Source organism: Lytechinus pictus, chromosome 7 (genome assembly GCF_037042905.1).
Source record: "Lytechinus pictus isolate F3 Inbred chromosome 7, Lp3.0, whole genome shotgun sequence".
NCBI lineage: Eukaryota > Metazoa > Echinodermata > Echinoidea > Temnopleuroida > Toxopneustidae > Lytechinus > Lytechinus pictus.
Genome location: NC_087251.1, coordinates 5,597,971 through 5,624,061, shown reverse-complemented (window position 1 = coordinate 5,624,061; position 26,091 = coordinate 5,597,971). Strand labels below are relative to the sequence as shown.

Below are 26,091 nucleotides of genomic sequence, written 5' to 3'. Positions count from 1 at the left end.
TATTATGTCCACACCAGAGAAGTGTTAAACAACACCAGATTGGTATTTGGTCTAACACCAGATAGGTGTTTATACACTGTAAAAAATGAAGTGCTAATTTAGCACTTACAGTGCTTGTATAGTGACTGCACTGCGAGTGCTGATTTTCTAGTTCAAATTTAAACTAGAAAGTTAGCAATCGTAGTGCAGTCACTATATACAAGCACTGTAAGTGCTTAATTAGCACTTCATTTTTTACAGTGTACAACACCAATTAGTATTAAAGCCGCATCAGTTTGATTTCAAACTGGTGTTGTTTCAAATTTCTCTGGTGTTGACATAATATATTCCGGGCTGGTGGTAAATCAACACCGGAGTTTTTGGAGTGTACTTATTTTGATTGGTAGATTATAAGGCAACATAAATACTTTATGAATATTCCAAGATACACTCGGGGTTTGCTATGGATAAGCCAACACAATTATCTATTATTCATCGAGCGCAGATAACTTGGCCACTTATATTATTTGATTAGTTGAATGTGTCTGTTCAACCGTTGAGAAAAAGTAGAAAGCGACAACTGATAGACCTACTTTCCACGAGATCGACCGATTTCTTATTTTCATCACCATGATAATGCGATTAAAACCATTATCAACAGTTGTGATGCATGCATAAAAGCTGGCTTGTTATTGCTTTTTTGGACGCGTTTTCTTGGCTAGATGTAATGAGCTTTGTTGGCGGTATATCACGCTCGTGCTGTTAATATCGAAGTCATAATTTAGAACCAAGTTTAATCGTCCAGGCTTTTTCTGTTTTTGTGAGATGAAATCGGACAGAGAACGTGCATTTCCAGCGACGAAAAAAATCTTGTGTAACATTTACTCAAGGCCCTTAGGGCTAATTGATGTTCAAAAGTAAATCTTCAATTTGCTTTTACAGATATTCCACGTATAATGAAACTGCAGCAACATTATATTAAAAATGATAATTTAAATCCACTTTGGTTTTATATACGACGTGCTTGCATAAGTGTCCTTTTTAAGGCAGATCATCAAGGAAACTGATAATCACGAGTGATGCTGCATGGATACCATGAAAGTCAACATGCGAATGGATGCTACTGGAAAGCTGTAAAGATGTCTCCCGCTTGCAGCATCGTATTGAAATATGTTTTCTTAATTTGTTTTGTATCATGGTATCTAATTGCAGGTAAGTTACCATAATTATAATATACTCGTTTTTACTTCTTTATTTTTTTCTAGACTCATCTGTTTCAATAATTTTGTACTATAACATCTTACAAAACGTACCGAATACATCAACAAAATAAATAGAAGAAAAGAAGAAAGGTTGCTTAATGAATTTCAGAGAGGAAAATTACGACTGCTACTGTAAATCTGTATTGTAATGTATCATTACTTAACATATAGTAATTAATATGGAGCATATAATTGTTATCACAGTTATAACTGTATGAAATATTAATGATGTAAATGAAATTATTGCAATACCGGTGATGGGGATGGAGTTAAAGGGGGATGTAAAACATAACAATACATTGGTGTGAGCTAAAGTTTTCTCATGCTTAACTGAAAATTTTAAGATTTACCAAAAGCATAATGATCGCAGCTTGACAGTTGGATGGAAAAATCTTTCACATTCAAAATAAAACATGCATTAAATGACTAAACATTACAGAAATTAAGAAGTCACGAAAGCAATGGCGAATAAAAAAATCAAATCATGATGGTATGATGCGAATTTCTGCTGGTAATATTCTTTTGGGTAAGTCTCTAAAATATGATTGAGTATTAGAGTGCGAATGATGAATGCTTCAATAATGTTTAAAAGGAAAATCAACCATCTAGTTTATTAATTTGAAAATGATTATGGATGGCATACTTAAAGGAACACCACAATTTATGATAGGTAATTTATTATCAGTTTCTTTGATTTCTTTAAGTAGGAAGAGCAGAGTACAATGAAATTAAAATTACCCATTCTTAACGTATTATATATATTTTTTGAAATTTCTCTTCATTCTGTTATTTTCCAGACTGTATATAAGTTTGCAAAATCCCGAAGAAAGTATATCCTAGTGTAGTAGATATACCTCTTTGAAATAACATGTGTTAATCAAATGCAGTGTGATACCAAAATGAGAGTGGAGGGGTATTTTATCAAGGAAATTTTATTCTGCATGAATTTCACAAAAGTTTCTTCTATATAAAATTATGTACATGGTTGGATACACATTTATTTGTGCCTTAGGCATATAACAGTTTATTAAGAGAAAACAAATTTGATTTAAAATAGCATTTGTTGATCGAGCAAAAAAGGTTCTTTTATGGGGGGTATATGTGTTCTAACTCATTTAGACACAATTCTTTATTGCAGCTTGGTGCATTCAAGAATGGCAAAATGTTGTTTCATTTTTCGCAGAAGAAATTTGGTTTTCTCCATAAGATGTTCTCTATACCCTATTTTCGGTTCAAATGAAAATCTTCCTCTCATGAAATACTTTTTAAAATTCGAGTTTTCGCTGGAATACACGACTTTGATAGTATTGTTACGAAAAGACAGTAAAATCTTAACCGCGAGCCGATGCAGCATCGGCTTTTTCATAGCGTGTAAATGCGATTAACTTGCATCGGCTCGCGGTTCAGAACCGGCAATTTGCACCACCAAAGTAGCAGCTTAAGAACCGCGAGCCGATGCAGAAGAATCGGCCTTTTTTACTACGTGTTAACAGAAAGCCGAATCTGCATCGGCAATTGGCGCGTATTTCATTTACTTTACCATTGTGACGTAATTGTAAGCGCACGGATCCAGCGTTGTCTTTATTATGACGTATATTGTTGGTGCGCGGATCATTTCAGGTTTTTGCCCCAAAAGCCGGTTCTGAACCGCGAGCCGATGTAACGTGTAAACGCAGTGCAAGATGAACCAAAAGCCGATTAAGTGTAAACACGGTAGAGCGTCAAAGCTGTGCGCAATCTCGTTAATTTAGCGGGTGAAGCTATCTAGATAGCATCATGTACCAAAGAATTGATATGACATGACATGACACGAATTGATGACTATAATATTAGAATGTAAAAAGTGAGGAAATTCCTTCATTTTGGTTCCATGGAATACCATGTGAAATATTTAGAGAAGCAGTAAAATTGCTGATAACCAACTTTAAGCAATCATACTCCGGAGATCATCATCAGGGGCCCGGTTTATAAAGGACTTGCAACTGTTGTAACTTCGCCATTATCATGATTATGGCAACTACCATGGAAACCTTGATTATGATTGGCTGATGAGCCCTTATACCATGGTAGTTGCCATTGTGGCAAAAGTACGTGCAAGTCCTAAAAAAAAACAGGCCCCCAGATGAGACAAGAATATGGAAATGTCAGTTTAAGGTGAGGTAGTATTTATCATGTTTTTACTGGTTGATACGAATAAAGATATCGCAAATATGTATGGTTTTGTAGATGCTTATCAATTTCATATGCATGCATGAATAATGATATATGAAAAGATTTATAAAACCAAAATGTATGATTTGATTCACTGAATTGTTATTTACTTAGAGCCATCATATATTGAAAATTAGCCTGAGATAGCACGGTAGAGCATCTAGGACCCTAGATCTTCTATAGGACCCTTCAGTGGGCCCTACACCCCGGCCGCAAGGGACTTCGCGCTCGTGATGTGCGCTTCGCGCAGTTGAAGTCTCAAGTTCGCTTGGGGATCCAGGCGGGAGAATCTCCAGATCAGAAGGTGCTTGGTGTTCAGTGGAGTCTCTGCACGGATCATCCCGGATTGTCAATCCGGGGGTCATCCATGTACAGTCTGAGATTACTGTGCACATTCCGGCTACTCATCCGGCGTTATAGACCTTATCGCAAATAGATTCACGCCAAGGATCATGGGATTGAAAAGGGAGCAATAGCGCCGCTATTGTCCGGATGCGACCATGCGAACGCAAGCAGCCGACAATAAAGTGTACGATTTCCATAGTGTATCAAAATACGATCGACGCCCGCAGCCAACTGTTTGCTTTCTTCAAGTAAACGGCTCGCCATATTTGTTTCAGAAACTAACATCACTTTTCTTCTTAATTATGGGTTGCGGAGATAGATGAGCTGTCTATAGCTGCAAGAATTATCACAGATTTTATGAAGACAAGTGCAATACCGTGTTTACACTTAATCGGCTAGCGGTTCTGAACCGCGAGCCGATGCAGCATCGGCTTTTTCATAGCGTACGTGTAAACGCGAGTAACTTGCATCGGCTCGCGGTTCAGAACCGGCAATTTGCACCACCAAAGTAGTAGGTTCAGAACCGCGAGCCGATGCAGAATCGGCTTTTTTATTACGTGTAAACAGAAAGCCGAATCTGCATCGGCAATTTGTGCGCATTTCATTTACTTTACCATTGTGACGTAATTGTAAGAGCACTGATCCAGCGTTGTCTTTATTATGACGTACATTGTTGGTGTGCGTATCATTTCAGGTTTTTGCATCGGCTCGCGGTTCTGAACCGCGAGCTGTAACAACGTGTAAACGCAAACCAAAAGCCGATTCTGCATCGGCTTTTGGTTTTGAACCAAAAGCCGATCAAGTGTAAACACGCGCAATATCTGAGCGTATTCTGAGCTGTGCGGATGTGACTGTGCAAAGTGCGCTTGTGTGCACGGACTGCGGGTGTACGTCCGCGAGTCAGTGGATGAAACTGGTCACGGCATTCCAAGGAAAATGATGAATAATAAAACAAACTCTGCAGTAGATTTGATTACTTTATTCTAGTTATATATTTTAGTAATATATCAATCGATTGTCAAGAATACATGTTTCATAAATAATTATCTCAATCATGATTTTATTCAGATATTAACCGAGCTGTGTTTTCTTTTTCTCTCCACAGATACATAATATTATTGCATGTAATTCAGGATCATGGCCGGACATTCTGAAGTTTTATTAGTGGCCTGGTCCCAAGATTTTATAATACATCAAAGACAAAATAATGCATTAAATAGAACAAAAATGTGAGAATAGATGAAAGTGTAATGAAATAAAAATAAGGGAAAAAAAGAAATGAAATGAGGAAGGTGATCTGTGAGAGAAGTAATATGCGATGAAATTAATTGAAGATGCAAATATTTAAATAGTATTTTGTTTTATTAAAACAAAGGAATATATATCATTTCTATGAATTAAATTTCCATCAGCTATAATTTTTAGACAAATTAAAATTACAGAGAGGTTAGAGGGAGACCGTGAAGAATACTAGGGCCTATACGGCATCGATAAAAAAATCGAACACGTTTAATTTTTCCTTCCGGAGTACACGGACGGATAATAATCCTCCGTGTCAATCTGTGTAGCCACCTTGTTCATCTGTGTAGCTATATACCGAATGAATCCGGGAAGCTCCCTATAAGAACCGGGAGATCCTTGTTGATATACCGCCTTTATCCGGGGTCTAATTTGTTTCAATTGTTTGCATATTTGAACAATAGTCCGTGTTCATGGCCATGTATGTGTACGCTTCAGACGTAGAAAAGAAACTTAAATCTTGCCCAATGCTGTAGAGATATCCCAGTAATAGACCGTAAGCCGCCGTGAAGGTCCGTGTAAGGACCCAGTAACATCCGTGTATTCCGTGTTGACTCCCGGTAGCTTATCAAGCAGATCCCTAGTGCTACCTTGTCTATCCTTGAAGCCGTACTTTTCCTTAAATTTCCGTGTAATTGCCCAGTTAAATCCGTATTTACTCCGACAATATAAAAATACAAATTTGACACCCCGGATTAACAATGACTGAGATCCGTGATGATCCACGTTGCATCCTTGAAGGTGTAAAAGGGGTTGCAGATTCGAACATGCGATCTGCAGGTACGAAGAAATCTGATTAGTTTAGATCTTTATCCCCCGGGGGGGGGGGGGCACTTCCATTGACGAGTGGATACCATGCGCGACCACGGGGTCTTGAAAAGCACCCTAAACACGTATTTTCTATATTCTGAAAATGCCCCCCTTAAAGACCCTGACCGGTGTAAAAACAATCATATATCAAAATAAAGGTAATGATTCATACAATACGAATATACCAAAAATATTACATATATCTCCTTCCAATAGTTAAAAATATTAAATAAAATCAAAGAAACTGCTCCTCCAAAGTACGCTTCGATTGAGCACCCCCACGTCGCCTGGAAATGATGACGTCACGTTGTGTCAGGAGGGTTGTGATTCCATAGGTTTGTGTACAAAAGCATTGGGTATTTTCTTCCATTTCCATGTTATGAATCCATTTTTTTTTTCGTTTTCAGATGAAAATGGCACTCAAAATTATTCACTGTTCAAATTGTTGTAAACCTACAACTATTCACTACCTTTTTTGTGATTTCTTTGTTTGGCTCTTATTGGGCCTAAATTGCTATGTCAGGAAAAGTTGTTATACATAATCTAAATGCAGATAGAATTGAAATCTGCGCCAAATAAGCAGAAAATAAAATATGGCAAAAACTAGTTCAAAACTGCAGATTTCATAAATTCAAGCGTGTGGGTAAAAATATATGTGATATCCCTCTGTGATAGAAGTGAAGAGAATGAAATGCGTTATCTGGAAAGCAAAAAAATCACCCAGTTTTTTTGTGTACAAACCTATGGAATCACGACGCTTCTTACACAACGTGATGTCATGGTCTCGAGGCAGGTGAAAAGCACAATAAAGCCTATTTTCTAAGCGGGGTTCGAAACCCGATAATTGGAATATTCTTAAGGAAAATACTCAGCTGGGAAGCGGTGAAAATGCATAAAGCATACCTTGGTGTATTTAGTAGCTTATAAGCTTTCGATTGGTATATAATTTATCAATTTCATTTTCGGGTCCGGTCTGGATCTTTAACAAGTATTGGCGTGTGAAACCCTACCCTTAACAAGTATTGGAAACAAATACTATTGGCAAGTATTCCCAGAATTGAGCCCCTAAACAAGTACAGCGATATTTTATTGTTAGGTTACGGGTCCGTCGGTCGTCGGTTTTACCTTTACACACCATTATTTTGGTTTAGTAGGGCCCCATGCACCTATCACACCTCGCGAAAATCGGACTCTAAACACGTAGTGTTGGGGCAAAAAGGACATCCTTTATACAACATTTTGATTTTGTTTTATCATCCCCGCATATTTGACTCTAAACACGTATATTTTCCGAGCGAAATAGATACCCTTTTTTCAATATTTATGTGTTTTTGACACCCTTATCACGTTACGTACGTAACGTGCCCTATCTTGAAAAAGACATCCCTTTTTACGTGTTTTTTTGGTCGCGCATGGTATCCACTCGTCAATGTAAGTGGCCCCCCCCCCGGGCTTTAACCTGTCAGTAGTCAGCTTTGAATTATCTTACTTATGTGTGAAAGGTAATGGATAATCATGTCTTGAATAAAAATTTACTGTGCTTTGGTGACCAATACTATCAGAGTCGTGAAGTAGAGCGAAAGCTCTAGATAGCATTATTTTGTTAAAAGATTTGTTGTCTGTAACTCCTTGAATGTCATGAAATTTTGTAAATATGAAAACACACCGTTTAGTACCTGGTTTTGTACCTTATAGATGTTGATGTTTTAAAAACATAGATACACGGTAGCTCAGGGTAACTCCACAACGGTGTTTAATGATCATTTTATTGACTCTGGCGGGAAATATTCCAGCAACCGACAAGCATTAAAAAGAACAAATTCGTGAATTCAAAGATAATGTAAATGATTTGAAACATAAGAAAGGCCATGAAAGTAATAAGCTTACGAGCTTTCTGTAAAAAGATAATTATCGTAAATAGTTGTTTAACAATAAAGTATACGCATCTTTCTCACTGCTTGGTTTTCCTCGATTTCTCTCTGTGTGCTGTAAACAAGTAACAACAAGTGATGCATGAAATTACCAAATTATCATTTTTTTTTCCAAATTTCTAACAAGGGTTCAATCTTTTAATTACATAGTACTCCAATTATTCAATTTTTCGGAAAGGACATTTTTGGACAGAAATTGAATTGACAACTCTTGAACATGAACTATCTGACAGTTTTAAGAAATATTACTACTACTACTACTACTACTATTACTACTACTACTACTACTACTACTACTACTACTACTACTACTACTACTACTACTACTACTACTACTACTACTACTACTGCTACTACTACTATTATTACTACTACTACTATTACTACGACTATTATTACTACTACTACTACTGCTACTATACTACTACTACTGCTACTACTACCACTACTACTACTACTACTACTGCTGCTACTGCTACTTCTTCTTCCTTTCTACTACTACTGTTACTACTTCTACTAGTACTATTAATGATAACAATGCTTGAAAAAATAATTGAATTGAACTGACTCTGCTGTGACTGCAATGATATCAATGTCGTAGATTCTTTAGATTATTATTTTATTGATTTTTGTAGTCCAGGCATCCGATAGGACCGACTGCTCATCACCAAACACGACAACGACAGAGAAAGAACTTGTTTCCAGGCTCTTGTCCAACTATGGGGATACGTCGGTTAGACCTGTCAAAAATCACACCAAACCTGTCGAGGTATTCTTCAGAATGCTTCTTTATGAACTCGTCAAACTGGTAAGTTCATATTGGGCTTGTTGCACAAAAATTTATGTTGTAACTTAAGACTTGTTCACACGAGGAACCTTGAATTCGAAGTTAAGGGCCATCGTGTGAACGACACTCTCAGACGCAGTTCCATGACATTTTGCTCCGCTCTTAATTCCACGCACTAACGGAATTACCAACTTCAACCCTGGTTTTAACACTATACCCCAAGCCTAATATAAAACCCTATTGCAACCCTAACCCTAAACTTATATATCTTAGAAAAAGTTAAGACCGGAGCAATTGTCGCCAGAGAAATGTCGTGTAACCTCAAACATGAAACATTTGACGTGGTTAAGTTAAAGTACAGTGTTATTAACTGATATTTCATTGAATTTGATATCGTGAGAGACTCTGAAAGATCCAATGATGGACCCGCTCACACGAAGAGCACTTCATAAAGTCGTGTTCTTGATTAAGAAAAGATACAACTTCAAGCATATTAGATGGTCGGGTTAGTGTCCTAATAATTTTCACAAATCCACTCATAAACTAGCATTGAGGTAATTTAATGTGATGAGGCATAATGTCGCAGGGGATTTGGATGTAATTCATTTTTTTTATTTGGCAGTAAGCGTATAGCAAGGCGCCAATTAGACATATTCAACACAATGGCGTTGATGTTACATTATATGTAATGAGATACAGTATATATATCCTGTGATTACCCCCCCTACACAATTCCTGAATTTTAAAAAATAATCCAAAGTATAGATGAATAAATTTAATGCCCACTTAGATGCCATGGTATGTTATTAACAGTAACCCGTTATCGGGTGGTATTCTGCATGGTTCATACCCTGTTTAGATCTACATGTACCACCAAACGAGAGGTAACCTATTCGGCTACAACAGGTCGTCCTATGCCCACTATAGATCTTAACGGTCTCGGCAAAAACCACGAATCTGAGGTAATCGAGAGGTAAATATTACCTTATCTCTCTCTCATGCCACACTAGACATTCGACTGGAGCGAACACGGCAGATCATCTGCAGTAATCGCGAGGGATATCGTCTCCTTTTGGACTTGCGAATTGCGTTGTCATGGCAAAATGTCAATCAAGGGAGAAAGCGCGCGCTGCACAGAGGTCATGCTCTCAGGTAAAGGGGTACACTCTAAAAAATATCGAGTAAAAATGCTCCATGAGGGTAATACTGTGTCCAACCAACATTGGGCATTTCTTTTGGGCATTTTTATTTATCCAGTGTGATGAAAATTTTGCCCATTCTAAAGTAATTGCTGCTTATTTTTTTAATCTTACTGGACAATATGCTTCCCGCATTGGATAAAATACTCCCCCAAATTGGTTTGACACATAACTACCCTCGCGCTATACTTAAAATTTTACTCAGTATTTCTTAAAGTGTAAAGGACTTCCGTTTTCTATGCCGAGTTTACGCCGCGACCGTTTAGATCTACAGTCCAACAGTGGATCTCGCCGTGTAATCTCGCGATTGTGCTAGACTGTCTAGAGTGTATTTTCCCTCTCGATTACCGCATATTCGTGCTTTGTGCCGAGACCGTTTAGATCTAACGACTCGTATATGATACATTAGAATAAATGATGAAAGAATTAAAACAAGAAAATACATAAGAATTGATAGAAGAAAATATGATGAAAGAAAAATAAAACAAAGGAATACATAAAAAAATCAATAGAAGAAAAGATGAAAGAAAAATTGAAATAAAGAAATACATGAGAATTGATAGAAGAAAAGATGAAAGAAAATTAAAACAAAGAAATACATAATAATTGATGAAGAAAAGATAAAGGAAGAGTTAAAACATAGTTTTATCTAATAATTGATAGAAAAATATGCAAGAAATTAAAACATAGAAATACACAAGAATTGAAAGAAGATATACAAAAGAAATGATAGAAGGAAATATGATAGAAAACCCAAAACAATTAAATACATAATTGATTGACGAAAAGAGAAGAATTGAAAAAAATAAATACATAAGGTTTGATAGAAAAGAGAGGAAGAATTAAAACTATTGTAGAAATACATAAGAAATCATAAAGAAGAAAGCAGAAGGAGAGAACAAAATATACATAAGAACTAATAGTAGATGGAAATATTAAACAAGGAGAAAAAATAGAAATGTTTCAGAATTGAGCACGCGTTTTCCCCTCACTGGAATAGGTACGAGCACATCGCATCTCGCGATTACCACAGACGTTTGTACGAAAGGAATTTCATGCAGTGTTCGTTCCAGACGATTGTCTTGTGTGACACCAGAGAGAGAGAGACATATCTATATACGGGGTATTAGATCTATCGACACGTCTAGAACAACCTGCGGTAATCTCCGAAGACTCTCAAGACTTTTGGCAGATCTAAACGGGGTATAAAGGGTATGAAGTGACAGTTGTCAACCCATTCACTGAGTAAAAAGTATTGCAATCCTGAAGTGTGAAGGATTGGAAAATACAAAAAGAATGTAATGAATATTAGTGAATTAAATACAACATGATCTTTGTAATGAAAAAAAAATCCAGGTTTCCAGACAGTTCCAGATATCACCCATGTAGGACCCAAGTCAATGGTCAGATTATGACATCTATTCAATATAGTAGGGGAAGGCGGGGTAAGTTTAGCATAGGGGTAAGTTGAGCCACCACCCCAGGCCAATAATAAATGAGTCGGACATTGTGGTGGTGTCATGAATTGATGACCCATTACATAACCCTTTAACCCACCACATCGTTTTCAACTTTGAAGCAAAAAGTACTATTTTAGAGAAAAAATACAAATTTCGGCCAAAAAGTAAAAAAAAAAGTGTGAAATAGATTAGGGCGTTTTAACCACACACGTCTTTAAATATAATAAAGATATAAGAACAATATTGTTAGTCCAGGTATGGATTCTCATTCTTGTCATAGTCTTTTACATGATGGATGCATAAGAAATGTGTGGATGTGAAAATATCGTATTAAGTTTGGACTGGGGTAATTTGAGCCAGCCAACATGGGGCAAGTTGAGCCATAGTAATTCTTATGGTAATGTATAATAAAAAAAGAAAACCTTAAAAAGCCATTGATATGCAGGCAAAAAGGAGCAAATTCACATATCAGCTCTTTTACTTTAAAAGGATGTTAGTATTTATAGCGAATTAGCAAGAGAAAAGACTTTAAATAAAGAAATTGACATGCTGGTTCTTCCCGCATACATTTTGTACATAGTTTTTGTGGCTCAACTTCCCCCAAGGTGGCACAACTTACCCCACAGATGGGGCAAGTTGAGCCATTTGACATCGTTTTGTTTTTTTCAAAGGTGATAATGACATTCAGTGTGGGTGTTGAAAGTTATATATAGGTGAAAAATATTTCCCAATAATTAAATTTAAAGGCAATGTACTTATTTCTACAAGATTATTAGTCATATCAATTCTAACATGCAAATGCAAAAAGTGTCACAACTTACCCCACCTTCCCCTAAGGCATTTTCCGTTTTCTGTAATTCATGTAATCTAGTGAAACAAAAAATAAATAGTATATATTTCAGAATTTACAATCACATCATAGAACTGACCCTATTATGTTATTTAATAATGTCAGCTTGGTATTTTCGTTATAGTCTTGCAAAGTTTCGGGCCGCCATTGCATATGTTTAGTATCTTTATGTTTGCCTTGAGAGATGTTTTCTTACTTGACTTCTTATATTCGTTTTGTTTTACTTGACTCTATATTTTGTTTTACCTGACTTTATATTTTGCTTTATCGCTTTTCATTTTCATTTTGTTTTATTACTTTTATATTGATGTGAACGCACCACATGTTGTACTGTGTGTGCCACAGATATGAAGGTGTATATTCAATAAATTAAAAATGAACTATATGGAATGACGTACATGATCGTTTGGTGTAGTGACGGTTTCGTTGGCGAGATGTATGTATGTATGTATGTATTGAAAGGTCGATGCATCTGAATAATCAAGTTTATTGGAATAAATGAAGTGAAGAAGCACAATAATAAAATATTTTTTTGCAGTCGAATGTAGAATCTAAACTATATATTTTTCAATCCAAATATCTTAGGTAAAAAATGTTGAATGTTGTGTCCATGAGATACATACAGTTTTGGCCTGAAAAAAAAAGAGATCTCGAAGTGAAATCTTTTCAAAGTTAATTTTAATCTGCAATATGCATAAATTATTTATGACACACATGTCAATCCTGACAATTAATATAATACGGTAAGAATTATTTCTACCAAAATTACCAAGCATCCGGATGAACTTTCTTGCCTCACATCATCACCATTGATGAGTATCATAAACGAATTCCATGGACTTCCATCAAGCGAGAATGAATTATTGTTCGTAGTCAATTAAAAGTGGAAGAAGGATTAAAATGATGCTAATGGCATATCTGCCAAGGCCTTTGATTATTCAACGCAATGACGATTAATTAGAGGATGGATAGCATTGAGAATAAAAAGTGGAAAAAAATTGTTGGTGATAACCACATATATACATGTATATCATAAGTATGGTGTAGTAAATGCAGTGTATGAATTGTATCGTAATATTGTGTTTAAAATGAACATAATTGTTGGGTAAACTAAACCCTCCCATTTATATCGGTAAAGATCATACAACATGGCGCATCTTACACAGTATTTAGACACTGGGTTTCAGACAAGGACAAACTTTCATTTTGAATCTTTGCTTGTGGAATATGAATATATTGTCTGGACAGCAAACTAAAATACAATTCTGCAATGACATTTCTCTTTTGTCTGAAGTCGCACTGTCATTTCTCAAATACTGTATTCATTATGGTGACATTGTTGGTGCTATGAGTTCTTTGAGTTTGAAAAATACCCAAAACGTAATTAAAGGGGCACATAATCATATTTAAATAAATAGATTAAAATTCACTAATCAACATGCTGAAAATATTCCTCAAAGTCCGACAACAAGTAAAGAACTTGTAGAATTTTAAAGTTTAAAACAATATTTTCTGAAATAGTTACATGCACACCGTCATGAATATGCAGTTTTACCCCCACATGTCAATGTCGCATCATATCTCTTATATCTGTATCACAGCTAAGGAACATTCTATATAGAATCAGAAGGTTCATTGACCAGTCTGCCTGTTACAATGTTCTTCATTCATCATGTTCATAAGTTCTATCCCGATTTGATTAACGCAATGGGCTTCTTTCTACAATATTCCATCACTAATCCAGGAATTCGTATTCAACAGCTACAAAATTGGGCAGCAAGATTATATCCATTATCTCTTTAACATGTAAACACATGTGTTGTACTTAAATGGCAAAAGGCTTAAATTCCCACATTATCTCTGGCTCAGTCAAGCCTCATTTCAGAAACTGTTAACGCCTTTTTTCGTCCCCAGCTCTCAATCTTTTATTTGTTTCCTCTATTACACCAAATACCCGTTGCCATACTGTTTGTTTCACATACACATCATGTTTCAAACTTCTTTCCCTCTATCCCTGTAGGACGAAACTATGCAACTTATTACCATTCGTACCAATATGAGGCTGGTAAGTTTGTTTGTTTCTTAGAGTTGATTTTGATTTTAGCTTATTCAACTGTTGAACATCATTAAAACGGAAAATAATTTTCATACTTGCATGGAAAGGAAATATATTGTGGATCTTCTTCTTCTAGTGATGTATTGCTGCGTACACAACGGGTAGATAATTCAATTCAATTTTGTCGTTTCTATGGTAACAGCAATGGGTTGATGAGTATCTCCAATGGGATCCAGAGGAGAATGGTGGTATTTACAATCTGACACTTAAAATGCATCAAGTATGGAGACCTGATGTCGTCTTAGATGAAGAGTATGTATTTCGTTTCTTTTTACACACACAAACACTGTCCATCATTATCATCATCATCATCACCATCATCCTCATCATCATAATCATCACCATCATCATCACAATCATCAGCATCATCATCATCGCCATCATCCTCATCATCCACCTCATCATCATCATCACCATTATCACTATCATCATCATCACCATTATCACTATCATCACCATCATCATCACCATCATCACCATTATCACCATCATCATCACCATCATGTTCATCATCATCATCATCACCATCATAAATCATCCTCATCATCACCATCCTCATCCTCCTCCTCATCATCATCATTGTGATCATTATCTGATCACCACCACCACCATCAAGTCTTGTTAATAATGGTAATTAACAATAAAATTCCCCCTTAAGTTATCATAATCGTTATCCTAATCATTATAATTATTATCATTATACATGTAGTTATTATCAGAATAATCATTTTCGTCGTCATCACTTTATACTGTCATCATATCATCTTATAATCCATATGATTGCCATTGTCATGATTTTAAATATTGTTATCATAATTACCCTTATTATTATTGTCATTTTTGTTGTTGATATAATTATTATGTTTCATTATTATCGTTATTATCATTATTATTATTATTATCACTATCATGATAAACACAATTCTTATCAACATTATGTATGATCATCAACAATATATCATTCTATGTCGTTATCGTTTGAAAGATCATCGGCCTAATTATTATTTGTTTGAAATAATTACATTAATAATGTAAATCGAATGACATGAAATTTATACATACGACAATGTCAAATATATTATGCAAAACAATAAATAAAATACATGTATGGCAAGTCACAATATATATATATATATATATATATATATATATATATATATATGGACTGTAGAATTATCAATGCAGCCCTTTGATTTATACATGCCTTTCCATTGATTGTTTACAATTTATAGGCAAATTAGTAAGGTATACCACATTCGTTATTTTTTAAAAATCGATTTAACTAGTTTTCGTTTGTGCAGGTTATAATGATTTCTTCTCATTTCTCAACAACGCTTTTAAATATTATATTAATTTTGTATAGAACTATGATCCGCGTGCATACAGGATAGGAAAGGGGGGATGCAACGCGGAAAAAAGTAGATGATTTGAGATGAAAAAGGGTTTAAGATGGACGAAATAACCGAATCCCTGGCATCTTTTGTTCTCAATGGTATCATTCTCATTTTCCAGTCAATTTACACGCAATATTCGACATGAAGGTCTAACATTCTGTCACACCATTCCGTATCAAAAACTTCTTTCGTCAGTAGTATTAATAATTAAGTTAGGGTGGAGTATACGCTGATATAAATATAACAAAATGGGTTTTCCTACAAAATGTCGTTCATTTTAGCACACCTACCAGATTTCCAGGGGGTGCTGCATACACTCTGCATTCCCGCTTCCCAGGGCCATGGGTTTCACGGCTGTAATGCGGTGTGACTATAAATCACAGGAATCAATTTCACTTTTTTTTTTATACAGCATTGATCGTAATTTCATCAGCCTACCAGAAGCTGAGACCTATGTTATAGTCCAATACACGGGGGCAATGGATTGGCTATTTCCAGCAATTACTACCAGTGCTTGTAAGATGAACATACAATATTATCCATTTGATGTCCAGAAGTGTGTCTTAACATTTTATCCCTGGACGCTCGATGAAAGTAAGGTACGAGTCCTGAAAAAAAAATCAGCATTCAACCGTTACGTTTGACTTTTTTGTCTTCTTGTGATAAAAATCACTGGTGATTTGAAAAAAAAAAAAAAACGAATAATACCCGTTCTTCTTATTTCGAAAAGATCGTTTGAAAATTAAATAACACTCTAACAAAAATCGTACTACATTTTAGTAAGCAAAATTGTTTTCGTTAGAAAACCATCCAATGAAATCGGTTCACTGGAACACAAAATAAATGGCTATTAATTATTGATTTTTCAATTTTGATAACTGGTAGGCCATAAATATCAAACGATTATAGATTAGTTCATATCTTTCTTGGTTATAATAGGAGGAAGATCAAGGTCTATGGAGATGTTTATCACAGTTGCAGCCTGAATAATTGAAGATATCTCTGACAAAAGGCTGATGATTGATTTCAACGGAAGGTCTAGATCATCTAATATGTATAAGAATGAACGAATAAAACAAATAGTTGGAGAGACTATCGCATTCTCGGGTGAAGCGTGGAACGGGCAATCCTTGACAAGGCGCCTATCGACTTTTATGAATATATTTTGTGGCTTTTTTATCGATAAACTTTGTCTTTTAGTAGTAAAGATATTCACTATCAATATGTCTGACAATATTCAAATCATCGAAGTTCAACTAAAACGATAAACACCACAGCCATTGCCGCTTTAAAGGGAAACATCAGAAAATGTAAAAAAAAAATTGTAGTGAGTAGAACAGTAAAAATGATACATTTTGGTGAAAATAAGTAATAATAATAATAATAATGATAATGATTAATAATAATGATAATAATTATAATAATGATGATAATAACAATGATGATAATAAAAATAATGATGATGATAGTAATAATAATAATAATGATAATAATAAATAATAATGATAATGATTATAATAATAATAATGATAATAACAATGATGATAATAAAAATAATAATGATGATGATGATAATAATAATAATAAAAATAACAACAATAGCTGAATATATAAAGTATCTAGGATATGGTTGGCTCGCCCATTCGAGAATAGAAAAAAGGATACAGTTCCACTCCTTGGATTTGCATGATGTTAAGGCAAAATGACCTACTGGTCTTATCAACATATTTTTGTTAAGTGTTACTTTATGTAACTTAATATATGGACAGTTATAAGTGAACGTTAAACACACGTATTCTCCGATTATATAATTTATTGTTCTTTGTCACCCCTTTAACAACAGATGCGCTTCTTCGCCAAGGATGACGTAGATGCCTCCCAAGCTCGCTATGTCAAGAATGGTATCTGGTCTTTGGTCGACTTCACGGCAACCAATCGAAGTATCAAGTACCTTTGTTGTCCCTACCCCAATGACCATATTGAGTACCAACTAACTTTCCAAAGGGAGTCCGGTTTCTTTCTTACCAATGTAGTGGTACCTGCCGTCTTTCTGACAGCTCTTATGCTGGTTGGATTCTGGTTGCATCCTGATTCAGGAGAGAAGGTGACCTTCACCGTCACCAACCTCCTGGCGCTTACACTCTTTCAGCAGTTAGTGGCGGACAAGATGCCGCCCATTGGAGAACCAAGATCTATCCTAGGTACCTAAATATTATAATACACCGTGCATGTAGTGAGAGGTCTTTTCCCATTATCTATATTCATTATAATTGTGTAAAGACAATTTGTCTAATATGTGCCTATCCACTGTGTCGGTATATCGAATTTTTGACCGAATGGAAATAAATATAAGTAAAACAAATCTTTGTGACGTATCTACATGACATCCTAGATTATCTGAATCTCCAAATTCTATGGTGCAATTAAAATATTGTATAGGCAAACAGAAAACGAATTTTACTCATTTCCCGTACATTCTTTTCCACCTGTGTATCTCTTTCTTCTATTTCGTCTCCATCTTCACCCCTTATATTCTGTCAAGCCAATCCCTCTTTCGCCCATCCTCTCTCTCTCTCATACAGTCACCTGTTTCTTCATGCTGATCATCCTCAGTGGATGTGCTGTGTTTTTATCAGTCATTGTTTTACGTCTCTACCACCATGATACCAACACCAAGCCTCCACGATGGGTCATTAAACTTTTTTTGCCTTGGTTCTCCAGATCTGGAACTAGAAGCTACATTAGGTAGGTTTATATCATTTGGTGAACTGCATCAAAGTGCTACGGTATTTTCTTTTTTTTTAATAATAATGTGTGGCGTCACCTGTGCGTTGGAGACGAAAAGCGAACTGAATCACTGTGACCCGTTGGTATCTTCTCATGGCATACCTAAGATTAAGATTATTAGGTGTTAATAGGTGGGCTTATACACTGGTATTTCCCGAAAAAGCTGATAAAGAATAGAAGCTCGCATTTGAGATTTGCATTTTATTTTAGTGATGGATGAAGCCTGCAACAAGGCCCCAGATGGTTAATCAGTTCATACGTGGGGTACGGGTGTACATTTTATTAACCAAAAGGCATGTCCTTATACATTACTTAAGCAGATGTCTTATGAGCCAGAAATTAGGGCAGTCTAAACATGTTAAAATAGTTTATCGGCTCGAGAAGTCCCAAGACATATAGTTCAAGAAATAATGAACCCACCATCCGTAATAAGTATTTCTAGAAAATAACCACCATTAGAATAATAATAATAATAATTGTAAATTTACATTGCGCAATTTCTATTTAGATATACTCAACTGCGCATTACAATACATAACAGATAAGCAGAAAAACAATTATTAACAGGATACGTAAATATTTTAGAAGTAAATTTAAGTTCGCTAAATTAATCGAAGAAAAATAAGTAAAGATTAATTATTTCTACAAAATACATAACAAAAAAGTGACTTATTTATTAAAAACTCTCTTGAAAGAGGTGGGATTTCAGTTTAGTTTTAAATAAGTTGACAGAGGATGCATTTCTTATTGAGGAAGAGAGACTATTCCAGAGTTTGGGTGCAGCACTGATAAAGGCACGGTCACCTGGTGTAATCTTTGTTTTACATGGTGGGAGACTGAGGAGCATTGTGTCATGGGAACTACGAAGCCCGTAAGACTGGGTGGGTGATTTTAATTTAAGGAGTTCACTGAGATAGGTGGGGGCCATGTCATGTAGTATCTTATATGTTAGGAGCAGTATTTTGAATTTGATTCGCTGACGTACTGGAAGCCAATGTAGATCGTGGAGTAGGGGCCTTACATGGGAAAATTTGGGGAATTACAAATGAGTCTGGCACATGCATTTTGAACACGCTGTAATTTGTTTATCTGAGAATCTGGTAAGCCAAAAAGTAATCCATTACAATAATCCAATTTGCTTGTTACAAATGCATGGACCAGTGTATTAATACATGTGCTGCTTAAGTATTTTCGGATATGACGTAAGTTGTAGAGATGATAGAAGACAGTTTTGCATGTTTTGGATATGTGGGTTTCCATGTTTAGCTGCGAGTCAAACCAGACACCAAGGTTCCTTGCAACCATGGTCTGCTTGACTACAGTATTTCCAACTGTTATGCAATCTATATTTAGTTTAGACACTTGTCTAGGTGTTCCAATGAAAAGAAACTCAGTTTTGCTTTCATTAAGTTTCAACTTACTGCTCAACATCCATCTACGAAGTTCCTGTAGACAGTGTTCAAGAGCCAAAACACAGGACTGTTCTTGTTCCCTGACTGGGCTGAAGGAAATGTATAATTGAGTGTCATCTGCATAGCAGTGACAATATATTTTTTCAGAGTGTGCTTTGATAACCGAAAAAAGTCTACTAGAATAGAGGGGAAAAAGGAGAGGTCCGAGCCCGGACCCTTGGGGAATGCCCCATCTAACGTCAAATTTCTTTGAGGTAATGTCACCAATTGATATTTGTTGCTGCCTATCGGAAAGGTAAGACTGCAACCAAGACAAAGCAGAGTCTGTTATCCCAAAATCAGTTTCTAATATTTTAGCAAGTATACTATGGTCAATAGTGTCGAACGCAGCACTAAGGTCTAATGATGATCATATAGGCTGTCATTGCTCCACTAGAACCAACAGTGGTATGGATTGCCAAACATCGTTTGAAATTTAAATACTATATCAACACGAAAACATAACTGAATAAAAAAACTACTTATAAGTATTATAGCTGAATGCTTAGATATGATTATGAATATGAAGACTCTGTGAAATTTTATTAAGGAGTATCCCTGATATAGACTTTAAAACTAATTCTGATTGATATAACTAAAACTTACTGAAGTAAACATTCAGTAAATACAACTAGCAAATATCTGAATTGCATTATCATTTATTATCATGGAGACTTTGTCATGGTACAGGTTTTATCTTTACGTCTGAAAGATCAAATAAACAGTTTATATTTCCTCCTGTGTGTACAGGAAGCTGTACATCTTACAAGAAAATAAAGTTACCAGGAACGAAGAGGTCATCACCAATGGGAACACAGCTTCCACTATTCTAGACACAGAATTGAGGACAGAAGAATTTCGGCGACCTGCAGTCGACTTGGAAAGTAAAGATGTAAACCAGTTTATTTGGAGACAGCTTGCTTTAGCCTTCGATTCTTTTTGCGGAACCATTCTTTGTTTAGCTATGATAGGAAATGTCATGTTTGCTCTTATCAGTTTTCTAAAGTGATTTTAATAAAGCTTTGTTTACGAAGTCAAGATAAAAATCGTTCTGTTGTGAGAACTGAATGAACAATAATTGAAAGTGAACTTGAAATATAAAATGTTTACATTGCGTCTCTTCTTTTGCTTCCGTCACACTGGATCATTTGTTTTTCCTGTACGTATTGAAACTAAGTCACAGGGGCTTGTCATACAAGCATGTTTTTTCCGTGAAGCCCCTCCGTTCTATTTTATTTACTTATATATATATATTATATATATATTTAATTATATATTTTTGATTGTATGTCACCACTGGCAAAGTACTTTTCGACATTTCACTACGTATTGTTACTTAGCAATATGTTTTGCAATCTTTTCTGAAGTGCAAATTTGATATTTTCAAAATCAGGTAATTGACGTTTTACATTGGAGTGTCAATCATCTGTCTTACCCCTATCAATAAACAATGATGCTTAATTTTTTGAACCTCTTAAACCAAATGGGCTTAATTTATATGTTTAAGAAAAATAAATCATATTTCCAGTTTTAAGGAATATACATTGTCCAAACTTGTCCCAGATATATTTACTGCATGTACATTTACAAACAGAGATGAATAACTTTTCACAATTCCTTCAAAAGTAAATTATTTTTGCTGATTTAAATTGATTAAAACAAAAATAATTAATTTCTATGTAAAAAAATGCATTATTTGGAATTGAATCCAAGATAAGTAGTGCAACTGAATCCAATGGAGCTCTCGGGGAGCTGGTGCATGTTGATATACATGAATTGTGTCACACCTCTACGATATAGCGACCGTATACCGACGTACGTATGTTAAGCACTTTGCTCATTAGATAATATTGCTTGATATCAACCTTTTAACAGCACAAAATATCAAGATATCAAGTTCTTTTTACCAAGAAATTATTTTGTTATGTTAAAAAAAATCTTGACATCAACTAATGGAATTTAATATGAAAACTGTTTGCCATACAGTTCGCCGGCTAAAATCTTTAGTTGTGACATCTCCCTTGAAAAGGAGAGATACTATACAGACACGATACAAACGTGGTACTAAACTTACCTCCAGTAATTTCGTCTCACAATTTTTACGCATTGTTTGATGAGTCTACTAAAATACACGCATTTTTGGTACATGTACTTAATTAAGGTATCTTTCAAAATTATAATTATGAGAAGAAGTAATTTTGATCAAAACCAAGTGTTTATAGCCTGTTATGATTATATCTTATCTTATGCTAGTATATAATGGATTAATTTTTCTTATATGAACATAATATATCCTTCGAAATATGATTTTGTCAAGTAAAATTTGATATCATGGCTGAGGACATGTGATATATACGACCAAACAGATTCCTTGCACTTTTTTGTTATTTTATAAAAGGGGGTGAGCAATCGCTTGTGTTTACAGGGCATCACGGGGGGGGGGGGGGGATTCGGAGGGTGGGGGTTTGGCTTTTTAGAAGGGCGACATGTTCTTAATATCAGTGTTGTTATATTCATATCTACTCTAGATTATGTAGTATATATCTGTGCCACCCTCACCACTGCCTGATATTAGATTTGGTGGTAAGTTTTGTCAATTTTTTCCCAAATCGCACCCCCTTGAAAAAAAAGCTGGTGGTGGCTTTGCAGTGTGTATGTCTATCACGCATAAGAACATGAAATTGTTACGTTGTATATCTTAAAATATTATTACAGTTTCATTTAGATTAAATAAGTATTATTTTAGTGAAAAACAGTACCTTTAATGACCAGGAATATGGATTATAATTCTTTCTATTAGAATAAATAATATATTTTGGTATTGCATTTTAGAATGGGAATAAGATTAAGTTCAATTTAAGGTTATATCTTTGAGTAACATGGGGGCGAAGAGGAGTCAGCGTGATTTAAATCAATAAAAATCAATTTTGGCGAATGCAAGATTCTGTTTAGATAAGCAAGGCACACGCATGGAGCTTGCGATGTCACGATTTAAAAAAATGGTCGATGAAATATAATGAAAATAAAGGTTTTTTTTAATTTAACGAATAATATTCATGTCATTCTATACACATATCTCGCACTTACCCGGGACATACAATCTAAAAGCAGAGAGTAAAAATTTACCCAATATTGGGTAGAAAGGGAACATGCATGTTTACCGGGTAGTTTTTCCCCCCCAATATTGGGCAAAATGCATGTTTGAAGGGTAAATTTCAACGCAACATTGCGTAAAATTTACAAAATATTTGAAATATTTTTTACCTAAAGACACACTTGTTCCCATTTTACCCGATATTTAGAGTGTAGTTATTACAATGCAGTTGAAGCCTCGAGTCTAAGTAAATCAATATTCTATCCATTTATGAAAATAATTATTTATTATAGTTTACCCATAATGCATTTGAAATGCTTTTGGAACTATTATCATCATCATTATTCATTCACCCAAATCTTTAATCAGTACTACATTGTTGGCGACTTGATTTTGATATAATGATATGTATGTCACGCCAATACCTGTGTGTGTCTAAATGATTGCAATTCTTTTAAGATTTAATTAATTCTATTACAATTATCATAATAGCTTTGTAACTGATTAATTTATGGAACATAAAATGCTAACATAATCTAACACAACATGGGTCTACATAAAGTGAAATATCACATAAATGACTGCATGACTGCCAGTATAGGTGGGCACCATTTGGACTAACTTTAAGCTAGTCAGGAGACCAATTTTAGTTTTCAGTGCATAATGCATTTGAAATGCTTTTGGAACCATTATCATCATCATTATTCATTCACCCAAATCTTTAATCAGTATACTTATATATACATCGTTGGCGACTTGATTTTGATATAATGATGTGTATGTCACGTTAATACCTGTGTATGTCTAAATGATTGTAATTCTTTTAAAATTTGTTCAATTTTATTACAATTATCATAAATATAGCTTTGTTACTGATTAAAGTATGGAACATAAAATACCAACATAACTTAACACAAAATGGGACTACATAAAGTGAAATATGAAATCAATGACTACATGAGACCAGCAGCAGACCCAAGATTTTATAAAGGGAATGGCTCATGAGGGGCGAAGAAAGAAAATCATTTTCCTCCCAGAAAATCTGACTAGAGAGAAAATAAAAAAGAAGAGAGAAAAGAAGATTAAAAACTCTAAAATGGGTAAACATTTCCTGCTAAAAAAAAAGGGGGAAAAAAAACGTTTCCAGTGTTGGGGATATTGCCTTCTTTTGTATAGCACATAGCACGAGTATATAATATAATTATTGCCTTCTCTTGTATAGTATAGTACACAAATTAGTGACTTTCAATGTAAATCATGAGCAATCACGAATGAGCTAAACGGAATGTTGACAGCATCATTCAAGTCTACTTCGTTCATATGCAATAATCTAATCCTTGCTTTTTATGTGAAAAAATTACAATAAAGTTGAATAAATGCATTGAAATCCAGTAACAATCATTCAGTTTTTATGAAATTATATTTCTACCATTCTACTCTTCCCTCTGTGTCTCCTTTTAATGATGATGAATATTGTCATTATGGTTTTCACTATCATTATGCTACCTATTTGGAGTATAGTAGCAGAAGTAGTAGTAGTAGTACTGCTGGTGGTGGTATTAGTAATAGTTGTAGTAGTAGCATTTAGTAGTAGTAGTAGTAGTAATAGTAGTAGTAGAAGTAGAAGTAGTAGTAGTAGAAGTAGAAGTAGTAGTAGTAGTAGTAGTAGTAAAAGTAGCAGTAGTTGTTGTACTAGTGATGGTGATGGTAGCAGTAGTAGTAGTAGTAGTAGTAGTAGTAGTAGTGGTGGCGGCGGCGGTGGTGGTGGTGGCGGCGGTGGTGGTGGTAGTAGTAGTAGTAGTTGTTGTTGTAGTAGCAGCGGCAGCAGTATCATTATTATTATTATTATTATTGTTGTTGTTATTATTACTATTATCATTATTATTATATTTGGTATAATCAACATGTACAAACAATAGGATAAAGGAAAGTTACATGGATGCCGGGAAAAAGAAATAGGTTGACTAAATAATTATAACCGGAAGGTCTTCCTTTCTAATCCAAGTGACTTTACAAAATAACATACATGAAATACAAAATAGTAAAATACAACTATACAGATGTTAATAAATAACGAATGATATAGGATTTGTATAGCGCACGTTTCCACCTTGTTAGGTGCTCAAGGCGCTCCTATATTACCCCGGGTAAGCTAGTCTACCGAAGAATTACTTCCTGCCGGCATCCATTTACCTCACCTGGGGGCCGTTTCATAAGGCTGTTCGTAAGTTAAGAACGACTTTAAGAACGACTGGTGAACCTTTCTCACGCGCTTAACCATCGCCAATGTATATACAATTTTCCACAAGAAATGATCACCAGTCGTTCTTAAAGTCACTCTTAACTTATGAACAGCTTTATGTAACACCCACCTGGGTTGAGTGCAGCACAATGTGGGTAAATTTCATTCAAGGCTAATTCGTTAATACGCAATACTCTATATTTTGTACGCGTCTTTGTGAAAAAATAAAGTTAAATAAATAAATACAGCATAAAACTAAAACAAATCTGGAATGGGAAGCTGTCAGACCCTTAAATCTGATTGGCTAAAGAATAGCAACCCCATAATACTTGAGAGTTAGAAAGTATAATGAGTTTACAATTGACCGGTTGATAGTACTTGTTGCATTAATTTATTAAGCCGGGTATGAAAGGACAGCAGTACAATATCTACCTTTAAAAAGTAGTAGTTAGTGAATCCCACACACGAGGAAATGTGTGAATGGCAGAACAATGCAGTCTTTTGGTGCGCGCTTTTAGATGTATGATTTATTGTATGGCTTCAGAATATCTTGGATTTAGATTGAACATTTTACAAGGCAAAAGAGTACTTAGAGAATAAAACTAATCAATAGATAATTCCGTCTCGAACTGAGGGTGTACCACCTCAAATTTTGAAGACGTATGGGATATTCCATTTCCTGTCTTTTCTGCTTGAGAATAATACGCGTTGCTTGCCTTTGTATTTTTTTTAAATTCGTGTTGGAGTTGCTCGCTTGTAAACACACGTTCACCCGATCAACGCCTAGTTTATACACACTGCAAAAAATCCGGTGTTGATTTAACACCAGCCCGGAATCTATATTTGTCCACACCAGAGAAGTATTGAAACAACA

General features: G+C 35.1%; 1 protein-coding gene across 1 annotated transcript; it reads left to right on the top strand.

The window, feature by feature from the left end:
* Window positions 1–537: 537 nt before the first annotated feature.
* On the top strand, window positions 538–24,368 carry LOC129265099 (neuronal acetylcholine receptor subunit alpha-10-like). Its single transcript, XM_054903089.2, has 8 exons — window positions 538–1,191; window positions 8,473–8,645; window positions 14,154–14,198; window positions 14,392–14,501; window positions 16,056–16,242; window positions 17,487–17,844; window positions 18,226–18,388; window positions 20,632–24,368. Exons 1-8 carry the CDS (start codon window positions 1,059–1,061, stop codon window positions 20,888–20,890), a joined length of 1,428 nt encoding a protein of 475 aa, XP_054759064.2. The 5' UTR covers window positions 538–1,058; the 3' UTR covers window positions 20,891–24,368.
* Window positions 24,369–26,091: the final 1,723 nt, after the last annotated feature.

Bases quoted from the DNA above. Each gene is read 5' to 3' on its own strand.
- LOC129265099 (XM_054903089.2), top strand. From the start codon at position 1,059: ATGCTGCATGGATACCATGAAAGTCAACATGCGAATGGATGCTACTGG. The intron at 14,199-14,391 runs GTAAGTTTGTTT...CTATGGTAACAG, and splicing joins TTCGTACCAATATGAGGCTG to CAATGGGTTGATGAGTATCT. The intron at 14,502-16,055 runs GTATGTATTTCG...TTTTTTATACAG, and splicing joins GATGTCGTCTTAGATGAAGA to CATTGATCGTAATTTCATCA.